This window comes from Dendrobates tinctorius, unplaced genomic scaffold, assembly GCF_039654945.1.
Source record: "Dendrobates tinctorius isolate UK_male_01 unplaced genomic scaffold, ASM3965494v1 ptg000028l, whole genome shotgun sequence".
In the NCBI taxonomy this organism is placed as follows: Eukaryota; Metazoa; Chordata; class Amphibia; order Anura; family Dendrobatidae; genus Dendrobates; species Dendrobates tinctorius.
This window is the reverse complement of record NW_027361696.1, coordinates 51,078,413-51,091,521: the sequence shown is the minus strand read 5'-3', so window position 1 is coordinate 51,091,521 and position 13,109 is coordinate 51,078,413. Positions and strand designations below refer to the sequence as shown.

At 42.8% G+C, this 13,109-nt stretch overlaps 1 protein-coding gene across 4 annotated transcripts in view; it reads left to right on the top strand.

The window, feature by feature from the left end:
- LOC141085377 (guanylate-binding protein 3-like) overlaps positions 1-8,371 on the top strand; it is a 92,272-nt gene extending 83,901 nt beyond the window's left edge. For all 4 annotated transcript variants that reach the window (XM_073570678.1, XM_073570679.1, XM_073570682.1 and 1 more), the window contains 6 exons: positions 907-1,149; positions 1,242-1,525; positions 2,062-2,274; positions 3,186-3,288; positions 4,400-4,593; positions 5,858-8,371. In XM_073570678.1, coding sequence (XP_073426779.1) covers positions 907-1,149; positions 1,242-1,525; positions 2,062-2,274; positions 3,186-3,288; positions 4,400-4,593; positions 5,858-6,043 — 1,223 coding nt within the window. In that variant the 3' untranslated portion in view covers positions 6,044-8,371. The remainder of the gene's footprint in view (positions 1-906; positions 1,150-1,241; positions 1,526-2,061; positions 2,275-3,185; positions 3,289-4,399; positions 4,594-5,857) is intronic.
- Positions 8,372-13,109: the final 4,738 nt, after the last annotated feature.

Genomic DNA, 13,109 nt, shown 5'->3' with positions numbered 1-13,109 from the left:
TCAGATTCATGTGATATTGCTTGGTGGAAAGACACAGAATCAGCAGGGTACTCCTGGGAGATTTGAGCTCAGAGCCAACAAACTTTCCAAATTTACTCAACATTATTTGTCCTATAAAGTTTAGGTGGCTTTGACCTTCCAGCTCTAAGAATTTCTTCCTGCTCTTCTCCTCAATCCCATTTACAGTGCACGGCTTACACATAGACTCTGTCCCCATTGCATGCTGTCTTAGGGTCCCCTATAACCCACAACTATGTTATGGATGTCCATCTCCATACCAATGGAGTTAGCTTTGTTCTCTTGTCTCCAGTCCCCCTATTTTGGTCCTCAGAAATTGCCATTCATATTTTAGATCCACAGCCACATAGCAGATTCAATTACAGACTTGCTATCTCTGTTCTTCCTTCCATCACACACACACACACACACACACACACTCTCAAGCCTTGCTCTCTTCAGTTCATTTCTTCTTCAATAATGATCAGAAAACACCGAAGAACTTTCTAGAAAAATCTAATTCTTCTTCTATGACTCTTCACTGCTGCAGCGCCTGGCTTATGGTTCACTCTTACCAGTGTGAATCCTATAGAGCAAAGGGAAACTCTATGACAACTGCCTACTAAAATAATTATAGTACAATTTAAAGGAGTCTATCAGATTCCTATCATGCTAGTGAATGTCTACATTACCTATTACATAGCATTAATATCACATTATATAGAATTTATACTTATATAATATTTTTTAGCTTCAAGTCAATAGTTGCAAATCTTCAGAGGGTGATGGCCTTATTCCTCTCCATTAGAGGTGTGACTGCAACATATATCCACTTCTAGAGTGTCACCCCCAAACTTGATGGTTTATATATTAACGCGCGGATATAAATTAAATCTTTTATTTTTTTAGGCTTGAGTACGGCAGTACAAAACTACAACCTTCCCCGAGAGTGTCTTCTCCATTACTTCCATTCACATAAATGTTTTGTGTTTGATCGGCCGGCATCTAAGACAGTTCTCCAGAACCTGGATAATATTGAAGAAACTCAGCTAAATGCCTCCTTTGTAGAACAGTCAATTAAATTCTGTGACTACATTTATAGAAATAGTCAAGTTAAATCCCTATCAGGGGGGTACAAGATTACCGGGAGAGGTAGGTCCTCACTGTATGAGATGACTTTTCTCATTTCTCTGTGTGATCGTAAAACTCGTAATGGTCTTATTCTCACTCTTCTATATCATTAGGTCTTGGGGACCTTGCAGTCTCCTACGTAGAGGCAATTCGCAGTGGTTCAATTCCTTCTTTGGAAAATGCGGTTCTTGCCCTGACCAAACTTGAGAACTCTCGAGCCATAGTTGAAGCTTTATCTAAGTATGAAGAGATGATGAGTCAAAATACAAGCAAATTTCCAACTGAGACCTGTGAGGACTTCCTAAACCTGGACAAGGCTTGTCAGTCAGAAGCACTGAACGTTTTTATGAAACTTTCCTTCAAAGATGAAAATCAAGAATACCAGGGAAAGCTCGTTGTAAGTAATAAAAAAAAGCTTGATCGACAACGGACTAGGTTTTAAGACCTCCTACAAACAGTTGATTTTTCTGGGATGTGGAAATGTGTGATGAAACCAACTACATATTTTTCACTGCAAAATGTTCTACTACTGTACATTATTATTACATGACATGCAAAAAGATATGTGGGTAGTTTTTAAAATGATATAACCTGGGAAAAAACCACCAGAAGTACTGACAGTCTTTGAACTTCCCTTACTATCAGTCACTCTGTACTCCAGGTGCACTTGTCCTGATGGATGGTCAATTTGGTTTTACTCCAAGCTATAGCTCTGTAATTTATTAAATTTTCAGTTAACTGTGGCACTTTTTTCTTGCTCTTCTGCCCAATTTTCTATTATTATCTTTACAGTTGCATTTTGTTCTTCGGTGCTCTTAACTTGTCTGACTCCAGCTCGGCTTTCAAGACCACGAAGAACGATTCTTTTACCATTTGTGGATCATGCATGCATTTATTGACTGGACTTTTTCTTTTCCTGTTTTTCTTTTGTAGGAAGAATTGGAAAGTAAAAAGGCAGCATATTTTAGTCAAAATGAAGAGGCATCTGTGAGGAAGTGCAAAGCCTTACTAGAGGAGTTAAGTGCTAGAATGAAAAAGGCAATAAATGACGGCAAGTTCTCGGTGGCCGGCGGATATAAATTATTCACTGAAGAGAAGAAAACATTGGAAGATAATTATATGAAGGCTACAGGCAAAGGGATGAAGGTACATAGAACTGCTCCTGACCATTTTGCTGTTAAAATTTCATACAGCTTATAGTAGCGCACATTCTTTTAAATATCAACAAATGATTTGCAAACATGAGTCAAAATGTTTTACAGAACCAGATTATAGGAACGGTTATGGGAACAAGGAAGGTTCTCCACCACCCAGTACTTCAACTTATTTCTGATTGCAGGGCACATCAGTGAAAAGATTTAAAGTGTACCTCTACTTTTAGTGTCCAAAGTCAACTTCCCTTTTTCTTCCGTGAAGTTCATCTCTCTCAAATATTGATGAATGTGATCTGGAATAGCAGCCATTGGAAATGTGTAAATCTGCTAAACTTCATATCTGGGAGATTCCCTCCTGTTCAGTCTTCAAATTTCATTTATACCAAAATGTATTCAATGCGAATCGAATGAGCATTGATTGTCACTAAAAAAAAAGCCCTGTCTGTAATGCTCTGAGGTCTCCCCACTTCTGGCTCTGGTCTCCTCTTCACCAGAGCTTCTGGTATTGGCTAGGCTTCGATACACATTCTAATGTCATGACATCAGAGCACGCGTCACCCTATGCTGTCATCTGGGGTCGCTCACATCAGGACATCAGATCTAGTGCATCAAGGTCTAACTGGCGCTGGAAAGAACCATGATGAATGAAGTAGAAACCAACTCTAATGTTGGGTTGCTTTAGGAAGCTAGTGAAGGAGCATTTTATTTCTTTTAATCACTTCTTGGCCTATATAAATTAATCATTATTTTGCTGGATTTGTGTGAATCACAAAAAATTGGATTAGTGGTCACATTAGTAAGCAATTGGGGTTGTTAATTTCTCAAATGCATTAATGTATACATATTAATCCTTAGCAATAATCACCAATAACATATCTGTATTATTATTGAACTTCTTCACAGTATCTGGAGGTCTTACAGGAGTTTCTTAAAGAAATGGAACCTACCGAATCCACCATCTTGCAGGCTGACAAGACTCTGGAGGAAAAAGAAAAAAAGTTAGCTGGTAGGATTTTAGAATACCTGAAAGTCCTGGATTTTCTAATCTACTGGGCCCCATTATATTCCATCTTTCACCTATTGAGATGGATCCTCAAATCCCCTGGTTCGGATTAGTTGATGTGATGAAGCATGGACAGATGACGTTATTGCAGCAGGGGGATCCAAATGGGACAACAGAAGCAGCAGTGGCGGGATGATGATAGGAGGAGCAAAATGAACTAGAAGAAGCTCAGGGATGAGAAATTAGTAAGCTGACAGTGATATAACAGCCCTGAGTTTGTCAGAAAGTCCAGGGCAGAAGTAATAAGGTTAACTCTGTGAAAGCAGAGTTAGGTTTGTCACAGAGTCCAGTGTAAACATGGTAGCAGTAAAGCAGATATGACTTAGCAATAACAAAGCTTAGTTTGTCGTAGAGTCCAATGGAGAGCTAGGCTAATAGCGATATAACAGATGTGACTTAGCAGTAGCTTGGCAAAATTTGTCATGAGGCTGAACTTTGGGAAACAGGCCATAGTAGCAGTGAACCTTAACAACCTAAATTCTCTGGTGACATCTTATCTGAGCCATGTTAAATGACCCAGGCAGGTTGATTGTTAAAGGGGCTTTCCCCTTTAAGAAATCGTTATCTGATGTATACCATTTGATGCAAAATGAAACAAACTTGCTTTACTCACACTTCCTGGTTCCAAAGCTAAGTCTCCGCTGCTGCTCTAGAGTCAGTTATTATCTGCAACATAGATAGCACTTCAGCCAATCACTTATTTCAACGGTGCTGCCCATGAGCACTCAGAGCCGCTAAGCTCACTGATTGGCTGCGGTGAAGAGGAAGTGATGTCAGCATTATGGCTAACTAATAAGTCCAGTGCAGCAGCAGAGACTCATCGCTGGACCACCAGGAGGGTAAGTAAAGAACAGTTTTAGTTTTTCATGAATTTGCAATTTGAAAATTTCACTTAAAGTTTTCTGAAAGGGAACAACCCTTGTAGTTGGCTGAGATTGGACCTTTATGTTATACCTCTGAGAAAGTGAGTGAGCATGGTATCCTTGAGGTAGCACACATCAAAACCAATGAGATTATCAGGGAGTTATGTAGATAAATGCATTGATTTCAACAGAGCAGAGAAAGCAGGCAGAAGATGTAGCACGAGAGAAGAAGATCCTGGAAAAAAACAACATGGAGCTGCAGAAGAAACAGGAGAATGACAAGGAAACTTATAAGATGCATCTGGAAATGCTGGAAAAGAAAATGAATGAAGAACGGGAGAATATGAGGAAAGAAAATGAATGGATGATACAAGAGAAACTAAAGGTAATTCATCACAATTTAGGTTTCAAAAAAGTTCCCATCATTAATCCGATACCTGCCAATTCTGCTAGAATGTCCTGCTGTCTCCTGGAAAATGGAGAGACAACACAGGCTCCTGAAAGAGTTGGCAAATCTTCTGGCCTCCAGACTCCTGAAGGAGTTGGCAAATCTTCTTGCCTCCTGACTCCTGAAAGAGTTGGCAAATCTTCTGGCCATCAGATTCCTGAAAGAGTTGTCAAATCTTCAGGCCTCCAGACTCATGGAAGAGTTGGCAAATCTTCAGGCCTCCAGACTCATGGAAGAGTTGGCAAATCATCTGTCCTGCAGACTCCTCGAAGAGTTGGCAAATTTTCTGGCCTCCAGACTCCTGAAGGAGTTTGTAAATCTTCTGGCCATCAGACTCTAAAAGAGTTTGCAAATCTTCTGGCCTCCAAATTTCTGAAAGAGTTGTCAAATCTTCTGGCCATTAGACTCCTGAAGGAGTTTGCAAATCTTCTGACCTCCAGATGCCTGAAGGAGTTGGCTAATCTTCTGGCCTCCAGACTCCTGAGAGAGTGGGCAAATGTTCTGGCCTCCCGCCTCCTTAAGGAGTTGGAAAATCTTCTGGCCTCCAGACTCCCGAAGGAGTTGGCAAATCTTCTGGTCATTAGACTCCTGAAGGAGTTGGCAAATCTTCTGATCTCCAGATGCCTGAAAGAGCTGGTAAATCTTCTGGCCTCCAGACTACTAAAGGAGTTTGCAAATCTTATGGTCTCCAGTCTTCTGTAAGAGTTGACAAATGTTCTGGTCTCCAAGCCTCCTTGAGGAGTAGGCAAATCTTGTTGCCTCCAGACTCCTGAAGGAGTTGGCAAATCTTCTGACCAGACTCCTGAAGGAGTTGGCAAATCTTCTGATCTCCAGTTGCCTGAAAGAGTTGGTAAATCTTCTGGCCTCCAGATTCCTGAAGGAGTTGGCAAATCTTCTGGCCTCCAGATGCCGGAAAGAGTTGGCAAATGTTCTGGGCAATGCCAAAACTGCCATTGGATGATGCTGACTGGGGTGCTCGCTCTCGTTTCCAATTGACCTTTCGGTGGTGGGGGAAGTGGGGTTATTGGACCTAAAGTGTTTGTGGTCAGGAAAAGGGGCTTGGTTATGAAAGACATAAATATCCCTGGGCCAAGGCTAAGGATTTGCTAAGCAGCTTGCTCTCAGCATGATACCCAGGACAGGTCAGAGGATTTTTAGCAATGTATTCTCAGAAGGAATTAATCCAGTGTGTTCTTTGCAGGAACAAAAGGCATTGCTGGATGAAGGATTTAAAAGGAGAGCTGAAATGATGGAGGAGGACATTAGGAGGTTGAAAGAAGAAACCAAGAAACCACCATCAACTTTCCTTGGAGACTTAATAACCGGGATTTTACCTGGTGCAGTAGGAAATGTATTAAGAAAAACAGGTTTTTTCCAATACATTTAAAATCAATATATACCGTGGAGAAGTACTATATTTGTATTGCTGTGCTAATTAATTGTTGAGTTATATCTTTACAAGAATCAGCACTCCTATTTTTGAAAGCAGAGCTAAATTTCCATAGTCTTTAACTTAAACAAAATTTCATTATTCGATGGAGTGAAAAAACTACACTAAAAGTAAAAATAAATCACAACAACCATGGTAAAAAATCTTTAAAAAAAACACAGGAAAAACGCTTAGGAAATTACCGAAAAACCCACACAAGTTTCCTAAAACGTTTTCTCCTTGAAAGAAAATCGTTAAGTTACTTTGAGCTTAAAAAACGTGAGCACATACCTTAAATATGTTGTAAATTCAGTCTTAGTTGTAAATTCCATCAACCAAAGCTTCATTATTTGTGGCTGTGCATGAGGAAGAAAATGAGGAGGTCCAAACCATGTAAGTGTAAATGTTGTAGTACAGATTTTTGGACTCAATTTGTTTAAAAAAGTTTACCTCGATCTTAATATTTTTAGGCGAGTGTATCAATGGGATCCTTTCTACTCGTAAATTCTGTGTTCTGCTCGATCTACTGTGGGATCGAGACCCAATGACTGATGAAGATCTCAGTACAGGATTGAAACAAAAGGGCTATAGCCTATATACAATTAAAACATGCTATTACAGTAAAGATTTTTTTACATCTCTGCTAATTTTTATGAATTATTATAACATACAATTCTTTGAAAAAGTGTTCATACTCCATGAACTTTTCCACATTTTTCACATTACACCCACAAACTTAAATTTATTTTATTGAGATTTTATCTAATATACCAGCACAAAGTAGGAAGTATTTCTGAAGTGTAAAGGAAATTATATTCTAAATATTTTACAAATATAAATCTGAAAATTGTGACGTGCATTTGTTTTTAGCCCCCTGAGTCAATACTTTGTAGGATCACATCTCGCTGCAATTACTGCTGCAAATCTTTTGGGGTCTGTCTCTCCCAGCTTTGCATATCTAGTGGTGACATTTTTGCCCCGTCTTCTTTGCAAACTAAGGGTACCGTTACACCTAGCGACTCACCAGCGATCCCGACCAGCGATATGACGCTGTCAGGATCGCTGGTGAATCGCTGGGTGGTCGCAAGTGAGCTGCCACTCAGGCAGATCTCACCAGCGACATCGCTGGGGACGGGGATCGCTACTTACCTGTCAGACGCGGCGATCCTGCGTCCTCCCGCCCGGCTCCACGCGTCGCTCGTCGTCACAGCAGGAAGCTCAGCAGGAAGCTGACGACGAGAAATGGTCCAGCAGCTTCTCGCGCGATCAGCGATAATCAGCGGGGGAGCCGGTCGGAGGTAAGTATCACATGCAGCGATATCGCTAGTAATATCGCTGCAACGTCACAAAATCGGTGACTTTACAGCGATATTGCTAGCGATATCGCAGTGTGTAACGGGGGCTTAACTTTAGCTCAGTAAGATTGTATGGTGGTTGTGATGTACAATGTCTGCAAGATATGTTTTCTGTTGCAATGTGCTAACAAATCCTCCATTTTCTTTGAGAAGCTGCCTGCCAGTGTCTCAGTTACATTGCACTGCAGCAACTTCCCTTCCCCCGAGTGCCATAAACCAATTTCCTGTCACCCCATTTGGCTTCTCTCAGCCTCAGCTGAAAGAGGGAAAAAAAGTGCGGGAAAGGAAAACTCTTTGTTTGAAATAAAGATTAGAAGTAACCCTTTAAGAGCCTGCCCTGCGAAAACCGTACCAAGTAGAGATATGAAAATCATATTTTTGTAACCTGAACGGTCCCAGCTTCGATACCGCGTATCTTTCAAAGTTCTACCCTGTCCAGAACATGAGATAGGATTTGCGCCCAAATGGACGGTCATATCGCATAGATGTTTGATGTTTTCTTGATAGGCTCATTACGCTGGGAAACATGATACCACTGATGAGTCCATACCAGCTTCTCCCATAAAGTTATAGCTAATCTAAGTTTTGTAGCCAAAACATAACTTGGATAAGAGAGGTGGGATCAACCCAGAATGCACCTCTCCGTGATGTCACATAGGAAAGTCTATAAGGCATTCCCTGGCAGAACCAGCTCAGAACAGCTCAAGTCATCGTGCTAGAAAGACCCGCAGATGAGCGGAGAAGTGCAGCTCCGCCTCCACCCCCCTTAAAGCCACATGGGATGCCAACTGACCACATGTGAGTGTGACTTTCTACCATTTTAATCCTTTTATTTTATATCTGTACTGTACCTATTTTATGTCTCAATTTTATAGCAACTTTTATCTGTAATCACTGTCCTCTTTCGGAAAATAAATGAAATAATTATTTAGATCTGTCTCCATGCTCTAAGAATCGAACTATACGCCTTTGATAGATAATCGCTACTAATTCAAGGGGTTTGCCACGGACCCTCTTAATTTAACACTGTGAATTAAGTAACCGTGACTGGTGGCAGCGCGTTGTGCACGGCTATTGCGGCTTGCTGGCAGTCCAGAAGGGTCTTATATTGCTGAATAAGGGTCTGCGGCCACAGCATTGATAATTCCCTTACTGCAGAAGCCTAATTGCCGGTTCACAACAGGCAGCCCGTCCGGTGACCAATTATCCTAGGTGCAGCTCCCTGACTGACCTGAGGGTAAGGGGGGCGCCGGAGAGCTGCGAGTTCCAAAGTGGAACTGAGAAAGTGGGATATACATAAATCCCCGCAGTACTTGGAAGGTTGATAGCAGTGGTGGGGCATCCAAAATAAACCCCCCCCCTGCGGCAAATTGTAGAGCGAGAGTAGCTTGCTGGATATTTTGGTCACATGGTGCCAGTGGTGGGATACTAAGATAAGCCCCAACTGTGCCTGTGATAGCCGTGTGCTGGCAGTGTGTCTCGTCCCTCCGTCCGCTGATACACCCGTGTCAGTGGTGGGACTGTGACATAGTGGTGACACAGGGTCCGCTGTCCATCGCATATTGGTGGCAGCGGGACCCCCCGTTAGTCGCCCGTAAGTGGACGAACGGCCGTGGGCTGTTCGTCACAGTGGTGTCTGTGAACAGCAATTTCCAACTCTTGCAACAGATTAGATCAGGACTGTGTCTGGGCCATTTACACACTTCTGAATATGCTTTGATCTAAACCATCCATTGTAGCTCTAGCACAATGTTTAGGGTCGTTGTCCTGCTGGAAGGTGAACCTATGCCCCAGTCTCAAGGTTTTCCTCCAGGATTTTCCTATCTATAGCTCCATCCATCTTCCTATCAACTCTAACCAGCTTCCCTGCCACTGCTGAAGAAAGGCCTCCTCACAGCATTATGCTAACACCACCATGTGTGATGGTGTGGATGGTGTTTTCAGGGTTATGTTCAGTATTAGTTTTCCACCACACATAGCGTTATACATTGAAGTCAAAAAGTTCTACTTTGGTCTCATCTGACCATGGCAAATTCTTCTATATACTCGCTGTTTCCCCTACGTAGCTTTCTGAAAACTGCATACAGGACTTCTAATGACCAGCTTTAAAAAATGTCTTTCTTCTTGCCACTCTTCTATAAAGGCCAGATTTGTACATGACTAAGGGTATGTGCAAACGCTGCGGATTCTGCTGCGGATCCGCAGCGGATTTGGCCCTGCGGATCCGCAGCAGATCCGCAAGCAATGTACAGTACCATGTTAGCCAATGGGATTTCAAAACCACAGAGCACATGCTGCGGAGTTTTCCGTGCAGATTTGCAGCGGTTTTAAATCCGCAGCATGTCAATTCTTTCTGCGGATTCCGCAGCGGTTTGACACCTGTTTCATTGTCCAGGTGTCAATCCGCAGGGGAAAACCGCTGGCAAATCCGCAGGAAAACTGCAGGTCACCTTACCTGTGGTTTTACTTGCAAATCTGCGCTGAAAAATCCGTAGGTGTCCTGTGGACAGGACAGATTCTCCCACCTGAGCTACAGATCTATGCAGCTCCTCCAGAGTCACCATGGGCTTCTTGGCTTATTCTCTTAATTAGTGCTCTCTTTGTTTGAGATGTCAGTTTAGGTGGATGGCCACATCTTGGTCGGTTTTACAGTTGTGCCAAACTCCTATTTTTGGACAATGAATTGAACTGAATCACTTTTGAATGATTCATAGATATGGGAACAGAACCAAGCTTACTACATAGATACAGTACCAGAACTGAGCTTACTGCATAGATACAGAAGCAAACTTAAGGATACTACAGAGATATGGAAACAGAACACGATGTCAAAATAAAAAGTCTGTGGATTGAAAATGGTATGTTAGGCTGGGGTCCCACTAGCGTGTCACATCCGATGCAAGATTTTTAGGATACTGTTAGGGTATGTGCACACGGTGCGGATTCTGCTGCGGTTACACACCGTTTCTGCACCTGCGGGTCCGCAGCAGATTTTGCTGCATTGTACAGTACCTTTATTTCCTATGGAAATAAAAAAAAGCTGTGCACATGCTGCGGATTTTTCCGCGGTTTACAATCCGCAGCATGTCAATTGTTTGGTGCAGAAACGCTGCAGTTTTACACCTCATCCATTATGAGGTGTAAAACCGCAGGGCAAAACCGGAGGACTTTTGTCCTGCGGATTTACCTGCGGTTTTCTCTACAAAATCTGCACACCCAAAAAACTGCGTGTGCACATAGCCTAAGGATTCGGCTGTTTTCACAATCTCTGCGCTCGATACACCACCGGCCAATATAATGTTTGCCTAATTAAAATAATGTGCCAACCTCTTTTTCTTCAATTGAAACAATGAGAAAAGCAGAAATTAAAGTAGTTGGCACGTGACTCACTCAATACAAATTGCATAAGAGCAGTGAGTGTGAAAACAGCAGATTCTTAATAATACATTACACAATGTTAGGATATCAGAGTGAAATCCAACAAGTGTATTGGACACCTCTTTAAAGGTAACTTGTCACCTCGACAAACGCTTTTTATCTTTAGATATAGAGTTATTCTGCAGGTAAATAACATTTAAAGCCAGATTAGCCAGCTTACTGGAAAGTGTTGGCTACATTGAGAAAATTAAGTTTTATTCTTCCTGCTGCCACGCAAATGTGAACAAGCGCTTATAGATTTAGTAAATGTGCTCAGAACATATGAATGTTTTTACACACCACAATGCCCTATTACATACACACAGATACACAGACACATATGCAGGCATGCACACATACAGTATGCAGAAATGTACACACATGCGCAGACATGCACATATACACAGATGTGCACACATTCGTAAACATGTACACAGACATGCACACATACGTAAACATGTACATGTGCACACGGATGCAGAGATGCGCATATACGTAGACATATACACTGTGAGGCAGTGAGGGGACTCATATATGACTCATATATGAGGGTTGTTATGTGACCCCCAGGATGTGCATAGAAAACATATTGAACCCACTGAAGAGCATTGTAACTACAGCCACAGCTGTGGTTACAGCGTAAAATTAAAGAGTGTGGATTTTGTCAAGCTATTTGACTAAGTCAGAGTTAGGCAAACTTTACATGGGCTTTCATTTTTGGAGAAATCTGTAGGATTATAGTGGGACAGATCTCTCCCTCCAGTTTGGATCTTGGAAGTGGCTCATGTCCACGATTTCCATTTAAACTTTCAGGTAAGGGTTGGGTGTTTCAATATTGGTTTACAAGCAGCACAACAGGATGCTCTGTATATTCCAGTCTGTGTAAGGCCAAACACAGATCAGAGCCAAAGAGAGCAAAGCCATTCCCGCATCCACATGTACGCACATATGCAGACATGTGCACATACATAGACATGCACACATACGCAGACATGTACACACCAACAGTCATGTACATTGTATGCAGACATGCACAATGTAATGCAGCGGTAGCACCCTGTGCAGTGATGAGGCAGTGACCCAGGAAAAATCAGAACAAAAACATCTCTTTAATGTTCAACTCACAAAAACACAGCACACAATATCCTCCGGATCGCTGTCAGGAACCATATCCTCTGGATTGCAGTCACTAAACACGCCAGTCCACCTCTTGAGAACCAGTTGACGTGGGCGACTGCACCGCTGTGTATGTGGTGGGTGCCAGGCTTTTCAGATGCCTTGGCTGTTTGGCTCTGCTGGCCTGTGTTGCCTCACACAGGTGGAGCTCTGCAGAGCCTCCTGCTCTGTACTTCTAACACCAGACTGACACTGAACCTGACACACCCAAACCCTTTACTGCAAGGCTTTTAACATGAATTTGTGGCCTTGGGACACAGGGAAAACCCGGCCAAGGATGAAACGGACTGCACCACTACCATCTGTAGTCTGTTTCCAAACACAAAAGGCCAGAGGAGGTTTTCTCTAAATCTGCCTTGGCCAACCAGCATGTCCAAGACTAACACATTCTTTTGCCTGCATTGCAACCACAGCTTCGCCTGTGATTGCAATGCACTCTCATGGCCTCAATATGCCTCCGTGTGCATCCTGGGGTGAACATACAGCGACCCTCACATGTAACACCAGTCACTGCCTCACATACCCCCTTCCCTTTGTTCAAACCTGTGGGGTTGAACACTTGTCACCCCAAATAGGTGTGTGACAGGTCATTCGCAGGACCCTGTGACACCCCTGCCTGACACTATACTGAGAAACCAAAGTTGGTAACATAACCATTCGTTGACACATGCATCCCTCCCTTTTGTGTTTCTCCTCCATACTTTGTTACGTGACCACCCATCTCCCCATTCTCCGTTACAGTAGACATGCCCACTTTCCTGACTAACAGTAGATTTGAGCCAGTTTTGGGTGGTCTCAACCCTGTTTATTTGGGGTTCGCTAACCCCGCAACTCATCCCATGACCTAAGTACCTGCCTTCGGGCAGTGGGTACCGTTTCCTCCATACTCTTACCCGTGCCTCGGTGACAATGTCACGCTGAAGCGCCTCTGTGCAAAGATCCGTACCACCTCGCACCCAAACCTGAGCCTCCTGACGCTGCTATCTAGCGAGAGCTCTATAAATTTTACCCTGACCCCTGGCCCCATCCTTGGCCTGTGCCAGAGGGTTCCTCGTGTGTACATCCCTAGTTGCCTC